The 23726-nt window shown below is 47.3% G+C and overlaps 1 protein-coding gene across 24 annotated transcripts in view; it reads left to right on the top strand.

The window, feature by feature from the left end:
* The window catches only part of LOC125734633 (tensin-like), a 63702-nt gene extending 40617 nt beyond the window's left edge, over positions 1-23085 (top strand). For 10 of the 24 annotated variants that reach the window (XM_049006140.1, XM_049006147.1, XM_049006146.1 and 7 more), the window contains 23 exons: positions 561-636; positions 1923-2052; positions 2342-2407; positions 2695-2811; positions 7922-9139; positions 10080-10160; positions 11220-11282; positions 11378-11559; positions 11838-11976; positions 13791-13886; positions 14306-14332; positions 14795-14972; positions 15460-16091; positions 16169-16255; positions 16501-16629; positions 16762-16857; positions 17377-17493; positions 17847-17918; positions 18016-18042; positions 18500-18668; positions 18929-18997; positions 19094-19123; positions 19700-23085. In XM_049006140.1, coding sequence (XP_048862097.1) covers positions 561-636; positions 1923-2052; positions 2342-2407; positions 2695-2811; positions 7922-9139; positions 10080-10160; positions 11220-11282; positions 11378-11559; positions 11838-11976; positions 13791-13886; positions 14306-14332; positions 14795-14972; positions 15460-16091; positions 16169-16255; positions 16501-16629; positions 16762-16857; positions 17377-17493; positions 17847-17918; positions 18016-18042; positions 18500-18668; positions 18929-18997; positions 19094-19123; positions 19700-19841 — 3943 coding nt within the window. In that variant the 3' untranslated portion in view covers positions 19842-23085. The remainder of the gene's footprint in view (positions 1-560; positions 637-1922; positions 2053-2341; positions 2408-2694; positions 2812-7921; positions 9140-10079; positions 10161-11219; positions 11283-11377; positions 11560-11837; positions 11977-13790; positions 13887-14305; positions 14333-14794; positions 14973-15459; positions 16092-16168; positions 16256-16500; positions 16630-16761; positions 16858-17376; positions 17494-17846; positions 17919-18015; positions 18043-18499; positions 18669-18928; positions 18998-19093; positions 19124-19699) is intronic. The other 14 variants (XM_049006153.1, XM_049006164.1, XM_049006141.1 and 11 more) reach the window with 13 other exon arrangements.
* Positions 23086-23726: the final 641 nt, after the last annotated feature.

Genomic DNA, 23726 nt, shown 5'->3' on the forward strand with positions numbered 1-23726 from the left:
CCCACAGTCCAAAAACATGCAGAGGCTAATTGGAGTTGCTAAATTGTCCGTGTGAGTGACTGGTGTGTTAGTGTGCCCTGCGATGGGCTGGCCCCCCATCCTGGGTTGTTCCCTGCCTCATGCCCAATGCTTCCGGGATAGGCTCCGGACCCCCCGTGACCCAGTAGGATAAGTGGATTGGTAAATGGATGGATGGATGGATGGATGGATGAATGACATCAGTCCATTGAGAATTCTCCTAGGGAATGAAGATCTTCAGGGACGGATGGTGAATTTGCGTGTGTTTGTGTAAATCCAGGCACAGCTGAGGTCATATCTGATACTTTTTACTTTTTACTTAAATCATTGTCTGTGCAGTAAGTCATATTGCCTGATGTGTGGGGTGTGAATCTGATGCCAGCAGGTACACACAAGCACTGCAGATCTGTCCACCCCTCTGCCCATTCAAAAAGAACCAGTAATATGTGGTTCTGCTCGCTTCTGAGAGGCTACTGACCTGTAATGATGGCTATCGCATGCCTGTGAGTGACTCCTACATGTTTCCTGTCTGATCTCTGCAGCAACGTACAGGGTGACAGTCAGACCAGCATCTGCATCACCATTGAACCCGGGCTCATGCTCAAAGGAGACATTCTGGTGAGACGCAGGTCTCCACACACTACTCTCATGTACAGCGTGCATCTGCTAATGGGGTGTGGATCATCTTCTCAACATGAAACACAGGAGCTAAACAAAACTTAATGAAGAGTCACCCAACAGACATCAAGGTAGCCAAAGACAGAAGTAGGGCTTGGTGAAGGATCTGTGGAGGCATATCATGTGTTCAGTGGCGTCTTTTGTGAGAGGGAGAATGCACCTTTAGGGGGGTATTCTTCATTACTTCATTACAGGTCCAATATATTGACCCAGATGTGTAACATTAACTGGCAAATCTGTAGAACATCTTTACGTAGCTAGACCAACTGGTGGAGTTTCATCATGCACGGTTGAGTAACCTATAGCGGCTTCTGCCTCATTAACTCTTCCCCCACAAATAAGCTCCTCCTCCTTAAGGAACTTCTCCATGTTCTGCTGAGTACATACCACAAGATGCTTGTTCTCTCTGTTTTCTTCCTGCTCGGAGTAATCTGGGCTGACCCTGCTGTGAAATATCTGTGAAAGATCCAGCTACTTTACAGTTATTCTTTTATGCAGTCCCTGTAGCATGCACTTGTTATGCAGAGTGTGTCTGGTTTAAACAGGCAGCAAAAAACCTGGGAGATATGGTGACTATAACAAACAGCATGCATTGTTCACCAGTAAGGTAACCAGCTTTGCATAGCCTGAGGTGACCTTCAGGATCATCAAAGTCAAAGTCAAAGAAAAGCTCGTCTCGAAGACCAGACCTCAGTGTAGCACTGAAAATGAAGCTGGTATGAAGAAAGCACCATATTAAAGTGTGACTGACCAGGCAGGAAGGCAGGAATTTCCTGTGCAGACCTTAATGACTTCATGATGGGCCTTGGCATGGATGGCGGTATGTCAGATAAGGCAACTCGGTAAGGGCGGTCAGACGATGCAGTTATACCACTACATGAAAAGAGAGACAGGGCGGGACGCTGACTGGGAGCAGTGCTGGTCACCATTCTGACTGTTGATGGGCTTCTAGTCATTCATCTCTTTGTTCTAGAGTGAGGTTTAAGGTGATTGATGTGAACACCTTTGTTAAATGCAGTATACAGCCCTTTGGTGGTCCAGTTTTCTGTAGGCATGTGAGTGTCTGATAATATCCATTTACCAGCATAAAGCTAGGAATGATGCTGTGGTTTTATAGAGTTGCCCAGCATTGACCTGGAATGGGAGCCTCCCACCATAGACTTGAAGGTCGGAAATACTCAGTGGGTGTTTTTTTCCTGAGAAATTCCCCATTGATTTTTTTGCAGCTGAAGTGCTACCACAAAGGGTTCCGAGGCCCTGCCAGAGACGTGATCTTCCGGGTCCAGTTCCACACCTGTGCCATCCATGACCTGGATGTGGTCTTCACCAAGGAAGAGCTGGATGAGTCCTGCAGAGGTAGACTTCACTGTGGGAGTCCCTGTATAAGCACACAGACTGCATGTGGTCTTGGACATGTGCAATGTTCAGACCACACCATATTATACAACCAGCTACCCAAAATGATAGAATCCCTCCTGATTACACCTTGTTGGTTCTACTGAAATTCAGAATGGGAAGCCAGGGATGCATCTTTAATGCGTATAGCAATCATGTTATCCCCGCAGGTCGGAATAGAGTGGTTTGGTATATAGAATGTGGGATGTGAAACACTGTGGTCCTCTCCTGTGTTTCTCCCTGTTAACAGATGAGCGATTCCCTGACTGTGGGAGAGTGGAGTTTGTCTTCTCTCTGGGGCCAGAGAAAATCCAAGGTGAGCCTCAGCTGGTGTCTCTGTGGAAAGTCTCTGTGGATAGTCTCCTATGGAAAGTCTCCTGTGTCAGGTCATGCTTGGCCTTGGACAAGCCTAGAGGGGCACCAGTTTCGACCAGGGATCAACAGGATGCTTTAGCAAGTCATACGATGACCAGTGGTCCCCATGTAATCCCCAGCAAAGTTCCATGAAACTTCAGAAGCTTCAAAACCCCCCCAGGAGACAGAGCGCAATTTGAATATTAATTGGTCACTTCGGAGTCCTCAGTGTGTATATGTGATAATCAGGTATGGAGCACCTGGAAAACGGACCAAGCGTCTTAGTGGACTACAACACCCAGGACCTGCTGATCCGTTGGGACTCCTACGAGAACTTCCACCAGCATGGTGACGACCTGCCAGCAGGTAAGGCTGAGCACTGAGGTGGGGCAGCCCCATGCCTTGGCTGCTTTGAAATACAAACTTGAAATACAGTGAACTGTGATCGGAAGGTCTTTGGTTCAAATCCCAGCATGATGTGATTGTTGGTCCCTCAGTTGCTGCCGGAACTATCAGTTCCCTGCTTCCTCAAAATGTATGTGCCTGTGGATAAAAGCATCTGCTAAATAAAATGTAAATGATATGGTAATATACAAAAGCATTACCCCCCAATCTCCAGCAGGGGGCATAGTCTGAGGAGTGCCCCCCCCCCCCCATGAATGGAAAGTGACCTCCCTGGGTGAAACTGAATATGCAGGCATTTATACACTGATTGTGTCACACTCATAGCCCAGTGGGACCCTGGAGACACTGCACCTTTGTGCTGATTCCTGCAATCTCCCCTGGATTCTGCAAAGGAGGCGTTTTCAGTGGAAATATTTTATATGCAGCCAGTAGTAATTCTACTCGGACACTCGGACTTTCTCTTTGCAAGTTTGCTGCGAGTTCACATGTGCAGGGAATTAACGGGGCTTGCCCTGACCCTCCCGGAAGTCAGAAAAGAGAGCTAGTGGAAAATAATGTGAGGGTTTAGCTGGTGCCTGCTGAGTGGGAAGCAGTGGGATATATGTATCTGTGCAGTAGGTTTGGTAGGTTAGCAGGGTTTGGGGTCAGTTTACATGTCTGAAGTAATGAACCAAGTTTCATCTGAAAATAACCTGTAGATATCTAAAGACATCATTACCTCAACTGGAGTCATAACCCGAGTTAAAGGTCACTTATTTAAGGGTCCCCCACATCTATGGGGATTGATGATGTCATCTGATGATAATATAGGTGTGGAACCGTCTTCATTCTGGTCATTTGTCATCTCAGTTACACTGATAAGGAAAAGAGAACTGTGACATCATGGCCAAGGTTTCTGAAATGCTAGACATGACGTAACACGTGCTGTACTGCTGTGGCTTCGAGTTTTACGAGGGGGGAATGCCCGTCATGTTAGAGCTGCCCAGCGTCCACAAGGCACTCCAAGCATGCAGCCCAAAAAGCAATATTTAGATCAAATAACCCACATTTTATTATAATTAAGGAGAACCAACACTGAAGTGTCAGTGTCTCAGAATAAAAGACTGAAATCGGGACAAGGTTTATGATGACTGATTTTCGGGGCCATAACTACATTTCATAGCTGTCAGCTTAACATCTCGCTTGCGATAGAAAGATCTGGAAACAGCCTGTTTTCTCAGGAAGCAGATGTTGGAGTTCCTGAAAGAGGGGGGGAGGTAGGCAGACAGTGCATGGGGGTGTGGATCGTGTGTGTCCCCATGACAGCAGGGAGTTTTCTTACTGCTCGGAAACACATTTTTGGAATAGTTTAGGTGTGCCGGGAGGGGGGGTGCTGTCCATAGCCAGAAGCCTGGGTACCACAGACTCTCTTTAGCTCTCTCCTGCCCTCCCTTGCTGTCTCTTGCTTGCTCTGTCTTGCTTACTGTTGGGAATGCAGTGCTGTGTAGGTGGGCACTTCTTCCCGAGGGGCGGCATGACTGCTGTGCCAGGGAACATTAAAGACAGGAGGCAACAGGCGGGTCCAGTGGACTGGAAGACTTTACATAAACCATGTGATCATATCAGGAAGCTGTGTCTCCAGATGGGTGTTATGGAGGGCTCACTGGACATTGTCAGGTGGGGGGATGGGTGTCATTGAATCACTGTGCCTCCCTGTAATGCTGTCCTGTTGTTTTAGAGTTTGCATGGCAATGTTGTTGTTTACCAAACATGGTGAAACACAGAGCTATATGAGCTAAATTTGAGCAAAGGTGTGGTGGGATCCTTTTATTAGCTGCCTACTTTATTGTGATAATGAGTGGCACTGCCTGGGGAGTCAGCGGGCCGTTTGGGTGCCCATAATGTGCCCATAAGGTGCCTGTAAGATTCAGGCCCTTCGGATGTTTGATCCAAACAGCACCTGACATAATAACACTGTCAGATCAGGAGGGCTGGCCAGTAGCATACAGATATCTGGGGGGAGGTGGCTCTCTGTTCACACAGCTTTCCTCTGCAGTCTGCTTGATGTTTGTTTTTGCAGTCTGCTTGGTGGAGGGTTGGGGAGGGGGTTGAATTTCCGGGGTTCCTGTGCTCCTGAATTTAACTCTCAATTTCTCAAGGAGCCCTGCTGTTCGACCCACGGCTCTCCAGTACATTTCTGCCTGCTGTTTAGCCTCGTCGTGATTCTTCATGTATCTTTAATGTTTTAAGTGCTGGGCAGCATCGACCCACCAAAGCGCCCATCCTGTCCTGCTGAACCATCACCTTCCAATGATGCTGACCAGCTTCCTCGCCCATCACCCCATCTGAGAGTTGCATACCTATTTCAGCCCTGTGTCATACTCTCAACTATCAGACTTTCAGTCACATGAAAAGTTTTCTGGTGCAGAATAGGTTGAGAGTATGACCCAGGAGAGGCAGTGGCTTTTATTTCATACTATGCAGCTAGTTTATGTACTGCCCTGCACTTAGAGAAAGAGCTACATGCATACAAGTCTAAAGCCAGAAAAAGCGCAAGCAGTCCTCAGCTTACAGTTTGTTCCTTGTTACTATCATCAGATTTGAACAAGAAGCTGCCCCTTTTATAGCAATGCAGGAGCTGTTATTCACACGCAGAAGACAACTGTTCCAGCATGCGGGAGCAGTACATGAACTGAGGGGTAATGGGGCTTCACGGGGAGGAAGGTACTCTACCAGTCGCTCAGCAACAACTTCGCTCGAGCATCTGAACATCACTGCATCATTTCAGTATATTATCTGTAAATACCAAATTCTAATGGGTTAAAGAGACAGTCCCTAGCTTAGGGGGTGTGGCTATGATATCCTGGATTTCGAGGTGCGTGGTTATAATTTCACTGGCTCAGGGGGGCATGACTGTAGTGTCCTTGATTTGGGGGGGCGGGGGGGGGGGGGGGGGGGGAGGGGGGTATTGAGCATAGTTACAATTTCCCTGGTTCGTATGGGTGTGTCTGTGACATACTGGGTTTGGAGAGGTGTAGTTTTAGTTGCCATGGCTCAGAGGGGCATGCCTATAATATTATGGGCTTCACGGGGTGTGGTTATAATTTCCCTGACTCAGAGGGGCAAGGGTATACCATCCTGGTTTGGAGAGGTGTACGTATAGTTTCCCTGATTGGAACAGGTGTGGCTATAATGTCCTGGGTTTGGAGAGGCATGGTTATAAGTTCCCTGATTCGGAGGGGTGTGTCTGTAACATCGTAGTTTTGGAGGAGTGTGCTTAGAATTTTCCTGGCTCAGAGGGCTGTGGTAATAATTATTCTGGCTCAGAGAGGCGTAATTTGTTTCCATTATCCAATGGCAGCATCAACAGCTGGAACAGTGTGAGCCTCCTAGAAAAGAGGAGGGTCTGACCAGGAGCAGGATGGAGGTGTGGAGCATTGGAAGAGAGAGACGGAGGGAGGGAGGGAAAGAGGGAGGGCACCGCCTTGCTGTCAGTGATGTCACGCTGTCAGAGACACAGTCCTGGGACACTCTATAAGTTGGGGGAGGGGGGAAGGAGCACTACCACTAAAGAGAGCAGCAGTTAAACCTACAAGCAAAGGTGCTGGTGCTTGTCTGTGAGGAGCTCCTGCAGGAAGGCCAGGGACTCCCTGGGGACACAGACAGGTAAGTGCAGTGTGCAGTCCTCTCTCGTTTTGCTTATTTTCTCCTACTGAAAGGAGCTCTGTTTCTCTCCGATCCTTTCCCATGAGTCCCTGAAGTCACTATTTATACCGAAGTTCATCGCTGGTCTGCCAGTGTTTCGATTTACAATGTGCTAATGGTGTATCATGTTGGACTGTCTGGACGTGATAAAAGTGATTTGGAAATAGCAGGCAAGTGCTTTACTGAGCCCTGGGTTCAAGCTTAGGGGTGCTTTCAGGGTTTTGGCATGTCGCATCGCATTTTCCCTAATACGAGAGAAACATTAAAATGTTGACTTGTCCTATAGCCCTGTGACCCCTGAACCCCCTCGACTTTGGGGCCCTTGCGATGACTCTCAGGGCAGACCAACGCGGGGGGCAGCAGGGAACTGGTCTGTCTCTTCGAAAACAAGAGGAGCCCCCTGTATTAGACGTGTAGCAAACTAAACTGGAGGTTGCCAGGGTGACGGTGGCCTGAACAGAGGATGGGGAGAAGGTTCAGTTTTTCCAAGTCTCGCAGCTTCGTTTAAGGAGATGCTGGCAGAGTGCCCCACACATTCGCCGAAGAGCCATCAGGCGGGCCCTTGAAAAGAGATCTGAGGGCCACGGGGGGGTCGTAAGCCGTGGGATATCCATGTCCAGCTGGGCCCCGCCTTCCTGGCATGCTGGTCTGCCCTGGAGCTCACAGTGGTTGTTTTCAGCTTCTTTCCTTAAAAAAACCCAGTGTGTGTACAGATGTACTTTAAAAACATCTGTGCGGGTGGATTGCTTGTGAAGTGCTGTGTTTTGGGAGCTGATTTGGGCGTATCCAGCTGTTGTACCTTTGAGTGACACACATCCCACTGGTTGCTATAAGAAGGCTGAATAGATGGATTGTGTTCAGAGCTGTGAAGAAGGAGATTTGGGGACTATGTCTACTGAGCAAATACGAGGTAATATGATTGCAGCTAATGCTGCCCTTTACACCAGAATTAGCAACAGCTTCACAGAATTTTTATTCATTATGAAGGGAGGATCACATGTTGATGGCATTATGCCTGACACATAGCCTGAAAAACAAAGAAACGATGGCATTAAGATGGGACGTGAAAGGCAAGAATGGGGTATATTTATTAATAGGCATTGAGAGGCATTTCATCTTGGTCACCATACTTTCACTGCCCAGGGCATCACCATCCAGCCTGAAAGCAGAGGTGTAGTTTGAGGTAGCATCCCGGGCTGAGGGGGGGGGGGGGGGGTAGAAGAAGGAGATCAGCAACATAGACCCAGAAGTGAAACCATGAAACTACACTGGTGATGCCTGTGAGCTCTTATGGATAAAATTGCTTTTTACTCATCTGGCTTCTTGTTTGCTGTGAGGAAATTGTGAACAATGTGCCTTTTTTCTCCCTATTTGCTGTTTATTCCAGACATCATCCACACACAAGGTCCTCTGGACAGCAGCCTCTATGCAAAGATTCGCAGAAAGGATCCACCTAACAGCACTGTAACCACAAACGGCCTGACGGTACCGGGCCGTACCCTGCCTACGGGCGACCCAGCCTTGTCTGCCTGTGACAACGCCCTCTCTGTGAGCAGCGACTCAGGGCACTCCACGGCCTCCATAAAGACTGACCGCACTGATGAGCCGTTCCAGCAGGGGGTGCTGGCAAACCAATCTCTGAGCCCAGCGGAGACAAAAGACCTGGAGACGCTTCTGACGGGCCTGGAGGCACCAATGCAACGGTCAGGCTGCCCAGCAGTGCCTGCATCTATGACGGGCCTAGGTCTGCGCCACCTGGTGCCCGCAGAAGTACATGTCAACGGTCATAGCGGCGTGGACCGGGAGACAGACATCCTAGATGATGAGGTGCCGGAGTCCAACAGCAGGGACAGCCAAGGCACCCCGTCTTCCCTGGGGGGTCGGGTCACACCCCCTGAGTTCTATTGCCAGAGGGAATCAGTGATCAATGGAGAGGGCAGCCTGCACCATGTGCCGGGGGCGCCTGAGTTAGGCCCACGGGCCCGCTGCAGCTCCTCTGTGCTGGCACACACTCCAGACTTGGACTATAGCCATGCTGCCATTTTCCGCTCCCGCTCCTTCGGAACCGCACCTGGGCCAGACCTGCTTCTAGAGCCCACCCCCAGGGCCCCTGCCCGTGGCTCCAGCAGCCGAGATGCGGTGCAGCGCGGCATGAATGCCTGGCAACAGCAGACCCACAGCCTGCCCGAGCTGCCCCCTGCCACCCCCTCCCAGCAGGATGTGGAGCGCTCCATCGAGGACCTCAGCATGCTGATGCTGGACCTGGATCCTGCCATCCCTCAGCTACCCCAGGTCCCTGAGGCGCGGCCCCCTGCACCCCAGTCAGACTCCATTCCACAGGGCCCCTTTTCTTCTGGCTCTTCCCTCCTCCAAGCGTTGACGGCCCCCAAGCAGGCCTACATGGGCCATACTCCCGCACTCTTCCATCACCCAGTAGACCCCCCCATAACTCGCTCTTTTTCAGTAGGCTATGAGTTCCAGGGGGGGCCCAGAGTGCCAGGGTCCCAGTACAGTCATGGCTATGCCCCACCTCCCCTTCCCACTGCCCCCCCTAACGAAGAGAAGAGCTACAGCCTGGAGGGACTGGTGGCTCACCGCATAGCTGGTAAGAAGAGTGCTTTAGTGGGGTTAAACCTAGCAGGGCTAAGGGTTGTTGGGCTAAAGTTATTTTACTAAGGCTAGCTGGGCTAAAATGTGATTTATTTCATAAGATTTGTAGGATTAACGTCAAAATAAAAGGGGGCAGTGTGTGGCTCAGAGGGCTAAGCCTGAGTGCCTGTAATCAGAAGGCTGCCGGTTCAAACCCAGCCTCAGCGCATCTGCAGGTTCTTGAGCAAGGCCATTAAGCCCCAGCTCCCTGGACACCTCAACTGGTGGTTGCCCTTCATGGACAGTTTACTCTAGTTGAGGGAGGTGTAAAGACAATTTATTCACATGGATCAATAAAAGTATCAATTGAAAATGAACTCGTATAAGTTTCAATATAGGTCTGTTTTAGGAGCTATATCGACGGTATTTAGGTTGAATTCCCCTAAATGGGACTGCATTTCAAGCATCCCACCATAGTCTATGAGGTCATGAGCGAGCAGCCTGATCCAGGTAAATTGCAGTGCTGGTTTTTATCAATGATTTTATGCAGTCATACACTCAACAGCAATACAAGGACTTTCTGAATGAAGCTTACATATCTCTTGCGAAAAATAAATGGACCTCTAATGAAAACAGAATCATTCTCAGTCCTTCTGTTTATCCACCAGGGGGAACCAGTAGGCTCATTTAATTAGAGTTAGTCCTGGCTGTGTATCTCAGAGCGCCAAACAGGTGGCTTCCTCCTCTCTTCTGACCCAGACTTTCCTCATATACTGTATCAAGCCCCTGGCACCATAATGAGACACAACCCAGATCGTGATGGGGTTTTCTGCCATGTAAATTTCTCCTTTCACCTTTCTTTCCATCTCTTTCTCTCATTATGTCCATCTGTCCACTTTGGGGACCCTGCTTCCTCTTCTTCCTCCTCACTATACCCTCCCTGGCTGTGGGTTCAGAGTACAATGCTCGTATCCAGGGCATCTGGGAGAGCATGGCCACCCCCAAAGCAGACCACAGTCACTCCTATTCCCTTGCTGGTTTGTTTACTTGTCCTTGTCATCCTGTCCCTCACTGACCTGCCCGTACAGCCATTAACACTACTAACTGACTGGTGGTAACTGATAACTAACCAGCTACCAGTTTCACAGTACATGAACGGAAACTTACACTGGCTTCTTCCAGAGATGTAGAGCCCCCCCACTCCCAGTGTCAGTACCATGATTGTGGGCCCCACCCACAGCGTGGCATTTACATTATAATGCTTCTGAAGGAGATGTGGAGAGGTGGGGCTGAGGCTTGAGTCACGTTTCTGCATTCCACTTACAGAACAAGCAGAATCAACTATGTATGATTTTTTCCAGGGGTGAACAAACCCTACTGGGATTCTCTGTCCCTGCAGCTGGGATGGATTAGCCTTCCCCATCACCAGGATCTGGGTCCTGCGTAGAGTCTGAGGTCCGTCTCCCTCTGCCAGGACTTTCAGCTTAGGGCTCCTGGGCATGTTTGGAGTAACTGTTCTGTACCGTCAGCTCAACTATGGGAGCCGTGAGCTGTGAGCTAGTTGGCAGTCCCAGAACTCGTAATACATGATTGTGTTGCCCCCTAGTGGCCCAGTCTGCACTGAAACACAATACAGTGTTCTACACTGTTAGAAATTGCATCCTGAGCCACTCCCGTAGGATTAGCCCACATTGTGACACTCCTCCTACTCCCAGACTGACGTCTGCTGCTTGCCTGGTTCCCTGCCTGTTTGGGTGGATCTTCTTGGCCTGAGAGATCTTGTGTTTGTTTGAGTGTTTCTTTGAAATTATGTCCATAGACAGTCTTAGTCATGATTGACAAGCTTGCCAGAAAGTGCTCTGATTGCAGTGCACGAAGTACTACTCTCTACATAGCAATACTAACGGGGCAATGGACATCGTAATGCAGTGATAATCATATTGTGACGGTTTACTGTGACTGAGTAGATGAGTGCTGTGCATGGAGAAATGGATGCTTTGTTTACACCACTACTCTGTACTAGAAGATGAAGGGCTACCTACTGAAAAAGTAAACACTACTTATTGAAAAAGTAAATGTTTGCCAATCAAACACAGGTGTTAGTTGGCCCACCCAAGATAACAGGTATCTTAACGGACGTGACAGGAATGGCTGTAAAGGTGAGCCCAACTCCTCTTCAGAACCTCACTGAGTTCTTGGGGAGGTCTGAGATGGTAGGGGCACCATTCTGAGCGATCAGTGTTTTGATTGGCAGGTGTTCAAAGCAAGGAGACACTGGCTGATGGAGGCACTGCCTCCACGCGACGCCGGACAAACAGCGAGGGCCAGCGTCTGGATGGCCATGGCCCAGGCCGCACGATCCGTTCACCCATCCGCTGTGTTTCCCCAGAATTTGTTAACGCCATCGCTCAGAACCCAGGTGGACGGCCCAAGGAGGTACAACACAAGGGTTCTCTGCCCTATCCTCTGGTCTCCTGCTATTAGCAACTGCACAGGTTTTCCTTGTAGCTATTTTTGGTCCATTTCAGTCACTTTGGGTTGCATAGTGCCACTGTTACATGGTAATAATAATAATAATAATAATAATAATAATAATACATTTTATTTATAATCGTCTTTCAAGGCAGTAAAGGACATCTTACAAAATGTAAAATAACAGTGAGGGTAAAACTATGCGTGTGCTCGTGTGGTGTGTGTACCTGTCTTGCCCCCAGGGACAGATGCATAGCTACCGGGAAGCCTTTGAGGAAATGGAGGACAGTCCCATCAGTCCTCCGCCCAGCTCCGGTGGTGAGGCCCCGCCCCTGACCCCAGCCTTCCCCGTCTCTCCACAAACCCCTTACTTCAATCTGTGTAAGTTCTTCTGCCCTGCAGGAAGAGGGTGCCGTGGTTCACAGAAGTCCACACATAAGAGACGGGTTTCTCCTTAAAGGCAAAGAAGCCTGTGCTTATTAAGTCAGCTGTCATCAGTAAATTATATAGGACAAAGTTTCATGAAAGATGCAGTCTGACAAGGTAATGATGCTAACACCTCAAAACACCGCTCACGTGAATGTTGCTATTGGTCATTGGCATGGTGTCTATACCAAATTTATTCTTGAAAAGAATTTTTATTAGATTAGAGAATGGTGTTGGTTTGTAATATTCTTGTTGATTTGGTGGCAAGTTTGAATTCTTCGTGGATACTTCCTTCTGAAGGAATCACTGGAGATTACATAGTTAAACATTCTCTCTCTGCACTTGGGAACTGTGCAAATTTTGTGCCAAATTCAGAACATTTAATGTGCTGCGTGTAAAGGACAGAGAGCACTGAGCATTTCTGCTATCTCTGATTGGACACAGAGACAGCAAAAAGAGAATCATGCATTTATGATGTCAGATTGCTTGTTATTTTAGGATTAACTTTGGTTGCTCCAAGAACTTTTTATCAGAAATCAGAAAGAGCTCCTCCCGTTCCTGGTTCTCTTGAACCCCCATTCCTGGGCATTCCTTATGTGTCATACATTTGTCTAGAGTTGAATGCATATCATGACTGTGAATATAAGTGGTCATATGACCTGGTCATATGAGCTGGTCTCCTAGCCTATTATGTGGAAGTGTTTCATCTTCTCAAACTTCTACCAAGTTGGTCAGGTTCTTAATTAAGTGTGAATAAAAGTCAGATGACAGAGACCCTTTGGACTCAGGACACAATATATTCACAGTCCTTTAAGCCTTGTTTATTCTTTACACAAAAAGGCATCTTTCTAGGAAGCTAACACACACACACACACGTGGAATTAGGACACCCCAGTCAAACTCAAAGGAGAAAAATTATTTCATTTCATGGCTGAGGCTAATGTTTAGCTCAGCAATCACCTGGGAATTTTCCCATAATTCCACTGGACAGCTTCTGGGAAGGCCAGGGAGTGGTCTCTCTCTCTATCACCATGCACATCATTAAAGCTGCAGTAGAGTGACATCACCACGGCTCTCTCCTCCTCAGTAACATAACCCGTCCCCCACTTTCCAAATGCCCCACCCAAGCCAAGCCCCACCCAGGGGGTACTTTATGTTACAGAAACAAAGAATTGTTTGGGATTCTTTGGTAAGTGGTGATCACCGGCATCCGCCCAACTGTGGATGACACTGCTGGCTGCATGACAGACATCAGGTAGCCCAGCTCTAGACATGGAGGCTCAGCCGTACCTACCCCCCAAATCGCTGGGTATTATACAGCTTTTCCCCTGTGATATCAGGATTATGAAAGTCATGTGGCATGGAATTCTGGCTGTGAAAGACCCTCATTGCCCCATCTCCCTGTCTGGCTGGGCTCTGATCATGAAACTCTGTGTTTCCAGTTGCATCCTTTGTCTCTTGTGAGCTCTACCCTGAGGACAGGCTCTAGGAGCACTAACCACCCCCCGCCCCCAATGCATGCTGTGACTACTAGACCACTCCCCCCTCCACCACCACTGGGCCTGTGACAATCACACTATATCGCACCATTCCATTGCCCATTGCCATGGGCTGTCTCACTGTACTGTCTTGATAGCACTCAACTAGCATGTGCTGCCTTCATGACCCCATTTTTCAATGGACATTTTGATGCACCCTGATGTCCAGTAGAAGGCACTGTGCCTTAGTGAGATTTACGATAGCTAATACCCCCCCCAACACCCCTACAGGCCGCTCTCCTCCAGGCCTGGCCAAGACACCTCTCTCTGCCCTGGGCCTGAAGCCCCACAACCCCGCTGAGATCCTGCTGCAGCAGAGTGGCTCAGGTCAGTATCTGCTAGTCCTTCTGGGGGAAGTGGTGTTGGGAAGTGGTGGTGTGTGGGGGCAGGGGGGCAGATGTAGGAGATTGTGCTCACCATCCCAGGGTGGACCAGTAACCCTTCAGTGAGCCTTCTCAGTCATACATCACTTTGGATATAAGCATCTGCTGAATAATTTTCAATGTCTTGCAGTTCCCCTCTTCCCTCCCATATGAGTCTTTGTCCTGTCAAAACCAGTTCTTCTTCTTCTGTCTACAGCTGATGGCATTTTTAAAGTTTAATATGAAACTTACTATCTTTTTTCGGATTGGCCCCACAGGAACAGATAGCTAGTTAGTCACTTCCTTTTCTCTTTCCCTGTTTCCTCTTTCAAACACCCGTTTCCTTGCCCCCCCCCCCCCACCCCGCCCCCCCGCTGCCAGCAGCTAACCCACTAGAGTATGGAGAGGAAGGTAAGACCTCAATAGTGATCAGTAATTTCACCAGCCCCCAACATATCCCCCCCATCTATGAAAGTCACCACGATCCCCTAGCCCCCCATGCGACCGACACATCTTTGCTTTAGATTCGGTTGTTGCTCTTTAACATTATATTGTACCTCCATTTGAGGTTGGTCAGCATTTTTGTCACTCATTCATACATACAACTGCTTTAGTTTAGCAGGACAAACAATATGAAGAATGCAAAGAGCCAAATAGCTTGGAGAGAGTCTCTTAAAAATATTTCATACACCAAGAATACACGAAACATAAATGATGAATTGGTTTTGATATCTCATCTGGACGGTTTAAGCCTTTCGCGATAACCACGAGACGATGATGGCAGCCATGATACCTCAGCTGTTTTGGGGTATCATTGCCATGGCAATCACTGATCCTGAATCTGTGTGCTAACAGCGTACTGTCTTTCCACAGAGCCACGCAGCTACGTGGAGTCTGTAGCTCGCAGTGCCACCGCTGTCAGTGGGGGGAAGCCAGCAGGGGCCCCCTCAGCCCCCAGTTATGCCACCGACAGCCTTGCAAAGCAAATCACCCCCTCCTATGCCATGAACCCCCCTCTACCTTCCGGTAGCCCCATTCCAAGTCCTGATGGGTAAGTAATCTTCTTGCTGAGTTTCCATGCTACCCACAATGCATTATAGGGCTTGATTGTATTAAGATCATAAGAGATTTACAAATGGGAGGAGGCCGTTTGGAGAGAACTTAACTAATAGCTCAGAGTTGTTAAAATCTTATCTAGCTCTGATTTAAAGGACCCGAGAATTTTATTCTGTGCTACACTAACAGGAAGACTATTCCATACTCTAACTAAACGCTGTGTAAAGAAGTGATTTCTCAAATTCATTTTAAAATGTTCTCCTGCCAATTTCCACCTATGGCCATCGTATTACTAGTGTGGGGCGGACCTTTCATGTCGTAGAAGGGACAGATGTTAATATTAACCATAGCTATCTGCAAACAACATGTGCACATAAACCATGGAGTGCTTTTATGATAGGGACATTCCCCGCAAGATGTATCAATGCAATAGCTCCTTCTGGAGATTTTATCGAGCAACACTGATGTCTGATCTGTTTCAGGATTTACCCCTTTGCTGACAGTGGCCTGTGGACTGTGCCTCCTACTCAGCCCCTAGGGGATCCTAGCCCCCACCACCCAGACATCGCCTACCGCCCCACCTCTTCTTCATACCCGACCTCTGGCTCAGGCACCGCCACAGGCAGCTATGTTACTACTGACTATGGGCCCTGCCTGCCGGAGGCTGGGAGCCCCGGAATGCTCCAGCACTCAGTGGCTACAAACACGCCCCCCAGCCCTGCCTCTTGGCCCAGGCTGACCAGTCAGAACAGCCTGACCACCGATTGGCTTGGGCAGCCAGCCAATGGCAGTGAGCCTGGGCCTGGAGGCGGTTCCTTCCCATGTAGCTACGGCACAGATGGGCAGTCCACATCCAGTGGCTATGTCACTCCCGATGTGCCTGTAGGGGGCACCTTCCCTAGTCTGCCCCCATACATGGTGCCCTTGGGTAGCTTGGACATGCAGCCGCAACTCCCGCGCAAGCGAAGCATGTCCAGCGGGGCCGAGAGACCCTCGACTATGCCCTCCTACAATGGCAAAGCGACGGCCCCCTCACCCCCATCCAGCGGTTACAGCACACCCAGCACCAGGCTCGTCCACACCTTATCTGACTTCTCCAGGCTTTCCACGTGCGGTAAGCATGAGCATCATGCTGCGTTCCAGCTATAACAAGGGACCATGCCACTGCTCATGGCTATGCACTGCTTGCAGAAGGAGGTCCAGAGAACCGTCTCAGTGTGAAGTTTGTGCAGGGCACCTCCCGGTTCTGGTACAAGCCTGACATCTCCCGAGAGCAAGGTAAGCACGGGGGAGGAGGGCGGGCAGCAGGTTGTGAGACCTGCTGTGTTCGGATTTGAGCAGCACTCAGCATGATCACATGATCACCTGCAGATCCATAACCTGCTGTGCTACTTTCTGTCCTAACAGCAGAAACAGTGGCATTTTACTTGGACTGACATGACTATGAAGCGGTTTTATGTAATACCGCGTGCTCAGGCTCAGCAACCTGCCCTTCCACCCCTCCCTCCTCTTCCTCTTGACAGCCATCGACATGCTAAAAGACCGCGAACCCGGCACCTTCGTCATCCGCGATAGCCACTCCTTCCGGGGCGCTTATGGCTTGGCAATGAAGGTGGTCTCGCCCCCACCAACTGTGCAACAGAGTAACAAAGGTGCGATTCTGCTCCTTGTCTTACAGTGTCTGTTACCATTACTATTATTTCACTATTTACACAACCATGGGTTCTGATTACCAATACTGCATGTCCAAAAGAGCATCCCACCTGCGTCCTTCTGTCCCACAGGTAGTGACACAGCCAACGAGCTGGTGCGGCACTTCCTAATCGAGACAAGCCCCAGGGGAGTGAAGCTGAAGGGCTGCCCCAACGAGCCCTACTTTGGTGAGTCGGAGTACGGTGTCAGAGGCGGAAGAACATGCACCTCCGTTCACAGAATGACAGATCAAAGAACTTTCACTACAGTACATACACTAAAACCTGAATAGAGTGAAACTGCCTTGAAGAGACTCCGTTCTATACAGCAGACATAGAGTAGTATATAGGGTATGCATTTTTAACTACAGATCTGAACTAATGTCAAACAAATGATTAATAATTACATTTTCAACCATTTTTTAGCTATTACAAATCCTTCACTACAGATGTTTCTTGAATGTTTAGTCTAATCATCAAAGCTGTCATCTAAAATCAAACAGTGAACTGCTGTATCCAGGTTTGTTTAATGGTTGCTGACATGAACCATGACAGACCCCCCTCCTTGGGTCATGGGGCAGGGCTCCTCCCTCCGTAGAGACTCTGTCAAATGCAGTCTATAAAGCTACAGCCGCTCTTAGCCCAAAAGAGAGATGTGCTTGTGGTCTGGCTGTAGTGAATTTCATAGCAATATCCTGTCCTCTGCAGGGTCTCTGTCCGCCTTGGTGTACCAGCACTCCATCACCCCACTGGCCCTACCCTGCACCCTGCTCATCCCAACTCGAGGTCAGGATACCAGTCTGCATTCTAACCCACCATCCAGCAGTAGGTTCATAGTAGTTTAATATATTGATATAGTAGGTGTGGCAAAAGTAATGTGATCATGATGAGAGTGATGGTGTGGAATTAGGTTATTCAGTGGGTGTGGCGGACAGCATTGACCATATTGACTGGGAATAAGTAGGGGGTTGGCTGGAGATCAGTATAGCATGTGGCTGTGATGGCAGAGGGTCAGGGCCATTATGAGGGAGAGGTGTGAGTGTGGCCGAGTTGACAGAGTGGTGTGCCTGAACATCAGTAGGGGTGTGGCTGTGATGACGAGGGGTGGGTTCCTGCTAACAGAGTTTTCATTGGGGATCAGTAGGGGGTGTGAATCTAAATTGCTTTTTGACATGTAGATTTTTCTGTGGAGCGGTTGAACATGGCCTCTATTAGTGACAACACTTCAAATCTACTGAGGCAGGGTGCAGGTAAGGACGCCCTTTGTGACCTCATAAGAATCATTTGTCACCGACTAAGCTCTTCACATTTTAAATAAATTCTGTTGTCACGTTCAACTGAGTGTAGGGCAGAGGACCCCAGCTGAATCCCACGGTAAACACACCTGTTTGCTTCTCTGTGTCTTTTTGAGCTTGTGCTCTGACCTTTTCGAAGCTGTTATGCATGATTTTCCTAACAACTGTGACCCAGGGCCCTCCTGAAGGGCCACACGCACCTGTGTGAACTTTGTGACCTCTCTGTGACTCCAGAAAAAGGCATGAAACCTGAAGACATGCATTCTGATGCCATGTGTCTACTGCATCTGTGTGAAATGCAAAAACACTGACCTAGAATGCTGTTTTATTTGCCCTGAAATGAATCTGCAGTAAAAGTTGGAAAAGCACAGGATCTCTGGGCTACATCATTCAGTAATATAGCTCTAATGCTGCGATTCAACTGATGGCTCATTCAGGCCTAATTTGTCTAGAACAAATCACTGCCCATTACACCTCCTACAGTTCAGAGAGCATGTTAATCGGAAGGCTTTCCCGCTGTATTTGCTCTCCCGCAGCATGTAACGTTCTGTACATAAACTCCGTGGACATGGAGTCTTTGACGGGCCCCCAGGCCGTGGCCAAGGCCGTGTCCATGACCCTGGAGGCCAGCACGCTGTCCACCCCCACCATCGTCCACTTCAAGGTGTCCGCACAAGGTATCACCCTCACTGACAACCAGAGGAGGTGAGTTAGGGTCTGGGGACAGTGGCAGTGCTAACATGCCTGGGATGGGGGTCGCAGTCAAGGGGAGGTGATTTTAGAAGAACTGACTATTGTCCTCCCTGATGGTATTTGTTGAATTGTTTTATGTCACCAATGTGTCACCTAAGTGGACACTCAGCTGAAATGGTATCCCTGATGATGCCCAACATGATGAGGAGGGTCACCATCTGAGGACCAGGTGCCAGCCACCAACTAACCCAGCTTCATCTCCCTCCCTCCAGAATATTCTTCCGACGGCACTATCCCATCAACACCATCACCTTCTGCGACGTCGACCCCCAGGACAGGAAGTGAGTGTCCGTATGCTGGCAAAGTGCGGCAATAGTACTATCTGAGGTTGAGTCAGCTAATGAGGGATGACCATGTGTCTTTCAACGTTTTTACAGGTGGAAGAAGGCAGAGGGTGGCTCTGCAAAGTGAGTGTTAATCACGGTTAGACCCAGAGTCCAAACATCATTTTCAGCAACCCCCTAGTGATGATAGGATCCTCCTGCAAGGACTCCCTGAGATTCGTCTATATAGGAGGGAGATGAGCTTTTAAGTGAAAGCTGTTCTAATGCTTATTTAAACTAAAGTTATATATTATATGTGCCCTTGAGAGGTAAAGTGGGCTATCCCACAAAAACAAAGTTTTGAGAAAATGAGCTCCAAAGAAATCAGTGTGCCTATACCCTACAATTGATATATATCACAAGTATGCACAGAGGTATGACTTAGATAATAACAACTTATCCAATTGAAAATATTCAATAAAAAAGGGGTCGGGGTAGGGGTCAAAAATGTGGGATAGCCCACTTTACCTCTCAAGGGCACATATGCTGCATATGTCTGTGTCACAGGGATAAACTGTTAGAATTTGGATTGTGGATAAATGGATAGTATGTATGTATTATTTCAAATCAAGCAGTATATGAAGACTTTATAGATGTTTGTTTTGTTGATGTGTGGTGTTTAAAGCGTTTGTTAGTAATTCTCAGCTTTGTTTTGGTCAGATTCTTCGGGTTCATAGCCCGGAAGCAGGGCAGCATGACAGACAATGTGAGTCACCTGTTTGCGGAAATGGACTCTGAACAGCCAGCCTCGGCCATCGTCAGCTTCGTCTCCAAGGTCCTGACCGGTTCGCAGAAGCGCTAAGCTCCCCTGGCTGCTGCTTCTCCCAGTACACTCCTGAAAACTCTGACATGCTGCCATTCTTTGTTTGTTGTTTCTGTTTATTTCCCTTTTTTGGCTTTATGCTGAACAAGCAGGGACGCTGTAGAGTTGTCAGGTAGCAGGTCTCCTAAGACATCAAAGTAAGAGGAAATTATGTCAGTGCATAGTACAGAAGGAAAAGCACGAGCTAAACAAACAGCCAATGGAAAGACAGAAGGACAGACAGGAGTTTTTTTAAGGGCTTTGTATTAATTCACCAAAGTAAAGAATAAATTCAAAACACATATTTATTATGGCAAAAATGCTTAAAGGACTTCTGAAGCCAAGATAAAAGTCTGTGTCTTAAATTTTTTCCTAAACGTTATCTGTCATCTTGCCACTAAGCCTATTAAAGCTCTTAAATCTTTCAACTTGGTATATCCTCAGTAGCCATTTGCAGTAATGGGATATTCCTGGCCATTCCAGGCTCTGTCTATCACTGTCAGTGCTGTAAAGACACTTCTTTCTTATAAAGCACAGACCACTTACATTGTATTGATACTTTAATTGTTGTCAGTAACTTTTTTAGGACTCTCTGGGCTTGAGCAGTCAGTCCTTAATTTCAGCCTCAGATTACTTAATCCTAGCTCTCACAGTAAGGTTTGATTATTGCTGCTTGAAGACATGGACTGCTGGTCCTGACATGGGATTTCTATCCATTTAGTGGGCAGGGGTGCAGGGGAGCAAGGGGAGCGGGTCAAATCCCCATTGCACAGGACACAGACATGGGGTCTCGGGGCAGATTAGTGTCACTTTGTTGAAGCTCAGAACTTGGTTGTACTTGTCACTTGGGGCAACATCTCTGTAGACTTCTTGGTTACGCACATCTCTGCTTACACAGCCTTTTGCTCCTGGCAGGGGCACACGGTGAGAGATGCTCCACGATCTCTAGTGCTCGTTAAATTAGCGCAATAACTGAACCCGGCATGACCCACCTTTGTGGATGGCCCACCCCAAGTGTGAGGCACACTTCAGATATTACAGTAAAACACCACTAAGGAACTTCTGCATGAGGTTGGGGTTCTCCAGCGCTGGGCAGGGCACCACCACCAGGCTCCTTTACCCCAAGCATCTCTGACAGCCTGTTGTAGACTTTAAAACCAAGATGGATGCATTTGTTCAACAGCTTAATTTTATAGATGGGCTGCATGTGCAAGATGTCAGCTCAGAAATGATTCATTTCTAGGTGTACTGGAAAGAGGTGCAGTGCCTCTGTGTCAGGTCAGGTGGGGCTCAGAGGGGGAATTCTGTATATGAAACATCTTGATACACACATAACTCACATCACAGAATTACTTTACTAAAGTATTTATTTTTTGACTACGTTACTGTGTATTAACTCATATATACATGTATATTCCACATGATTACCTACAGCACTGAAAAAACTATTTTCGCTACAAGTAAAAGCATTCAAGTATATATGTATATATACACACACACCTTGTAAAGCGTATGTATGGTGAAGCCTGTCACCATGTGTAGAACTTTTTCCTCTCAATTTTTTCCAGCTTTTAGACAATGTTATTTTCAGCACTTAAAAAGCTTCAGCAGTATCATTTGAAAAACACAAGGAACCGGCTTATGAGAAATGATGAAAGTATGAAAAATAATCCATTCTTATGATAAAATGATGATGAATAACCTTTCTTGCTCATAGCGTAAGGAATAGGCACAGAGCCCCAATAGGTGTTATGATAGAAAAAAATATTATTGCTTAGTACTGCATGAGCTCGAGTTAGTAATTCGCGCGCTCGAATTAATCACCACTTAGAGAGCACGTTTTAGTAACTCGAGCGAACGCATTACTAACTCGACAGCACGGATCACTAACTCGATGGCACGAATTACAACTCGAGCGCACGGATTAGTAAACGGAGTGCATCAATTATTAACTCGAGAGCACGCATTACTACGAGGCTATTTTTTTCTACCATGACAGCCGTAGGAGCTCCGTAGATACGTCACTTCCAAGAGCAAAACATTTCGCTGTTTATGACGTGATAGCACACTGACGCACTTTTTTTTAGTTATTTGCTGCCACCTTGTGGTGCAGTAGGTCATTGCTCATAATGGAAGATTTATTAAGGGTGCTGCTGTGGAAAGTAAAACACTATGCATATTTGGACTGCCTGCTTTTGGGCGGTTCGACAGGGCAATAGATCATTATGGGTCTGTGCTTTGCAGCTTTTTTATTTATGACATTTAAAAGCACATACAAAAATAATTGACATTGATGTTTGTACTCAGTATAATCCCTAAATCACAGTGAGATCAAACAAAATGTAAACAATGTTTTCTGCGAGACCACATAAATGCAGAAGGTGATATATGTATATATGGCCAGTCTTTGAAAGCATATTTCAGATGCAACCTAACTCAAATGCAAAAAGCTCAAACTATGCACTGCGCAAAATGCATGCCAAACTATGCCAGCTGGACCTGTTTGGGTTTAAATATATTCATATTTGCCAAAGATATTAAGTCATACCTAAGTATGCTTTCATATTTCATCAGCGAATATCAGCTCATTTTGAGGTGTCCTTGGGGTTTGTAGTATTGAAAGCCACATATGTATGATGCTGTTTGCTGTTTGCATGAGTCCTTTCCTTCACTCTCTTACTTCCTTTGAGGAGTAAAGAATACTAATTTTACCCCAAGATCATATGGAAGTTACATATAAGAGGGGATAAAACATTTTAAATTGACAGTAACCCTTGCATTTTCAAATGATAGCAAGGCAGCTGAATTGAGAATTTTCATCATGATGCATACTTTAAAGATAATAATTAAAATTTAGTGAAGAAGGTGCGCCTCATGACACTCTTCTTCAAACTCTAATTCACAGAGCTCTAACTAACCTGACACCTTTTGAGGAACTTTCTAGCATTTATATTGCTGGGCTTCTATCTGTGATCCGTCTTTGACAATGAGAGTTATCCTACTCATCAGTATTATATCCAGCATGACAAAGCCATTTGTGTGAAGAAGAAGGAGCTGAATGGACAGTTAACACAGTGAACATGAACACTTGTTCACCAGTGTTTATCCAGGTGGTTAATGACTTGGAGCATGTGAATGTGGTGCTGTGGCTGTACATTATGTTGGTCTGTGTTCAAATTACATTATATTGTACGCCATTGTTGTTTCTGAAAGATTCAAACAATAAAAGCAGCGCTGAATGACAGCTGTGTGAAAGAGTGCGTCCTTTCTTTACCCTGGTCCATGTGGTCTGTGGTGAGCTGCTCTTTTGCACAAGACAAATATTGCCTGGAACTTCGAACCACCATGGCCATGATGGAATGACCAGTAATTAAACATGGCTGGATGGATGGAATATTTCCGTGAACTGGAGCTTTGCTGTCTTTTTGTCAAGAGCTCAGGAAACGCTTTGAAATAAAATCAACTTCCGTTGACCTGATGTATCACCAGGCACCTGATAACGCAAAGCTGACTTTGGGTTATTGAGTTGCTATGTGACAATAAATTTAAACCCCACGCTATTTGAATGGACTGGAAACATGCAATATATTAGCTATCCACTTGGTGTCAGCGTTTCTCTTTCAAAATTGGGTCATGGCTTGAAATTCAATGCTTATTTCAAGGACATATTAAGATATCTTATTGGCACCCAATGTCACCGCTGAAATTTATGTAGAAGATATTTATGGAGAAATGAACTCTTGGTAACATTTATCTTTCCTTAAAAAATATGGAGTCACTGCACACTGAAACAGTTCTTTAGTCAGTTTCAGCAGTCTATCCAAACTGTGGGTTAACAAGGAAATGTGCCTCTCTTGCTCACATAATGAGACATAGGAGAACACA

This window comes from Brienomyrus brachyistius, chromosome 1 (assembly GCF_023856365.1).
Source record: "Brienomyrus brachyistius isolate T26 chromosome 1, BBRACH_0.4, whole genome shotgun sequence".
NCBI classification, from domain to species: domain Eukaryota; kingdom Metazoa; phylum Chordata; class Actinopteri; order Osteoglossiformes; family Mormyridae; genus Brienomyrus; species Brienomyrus brachyistius.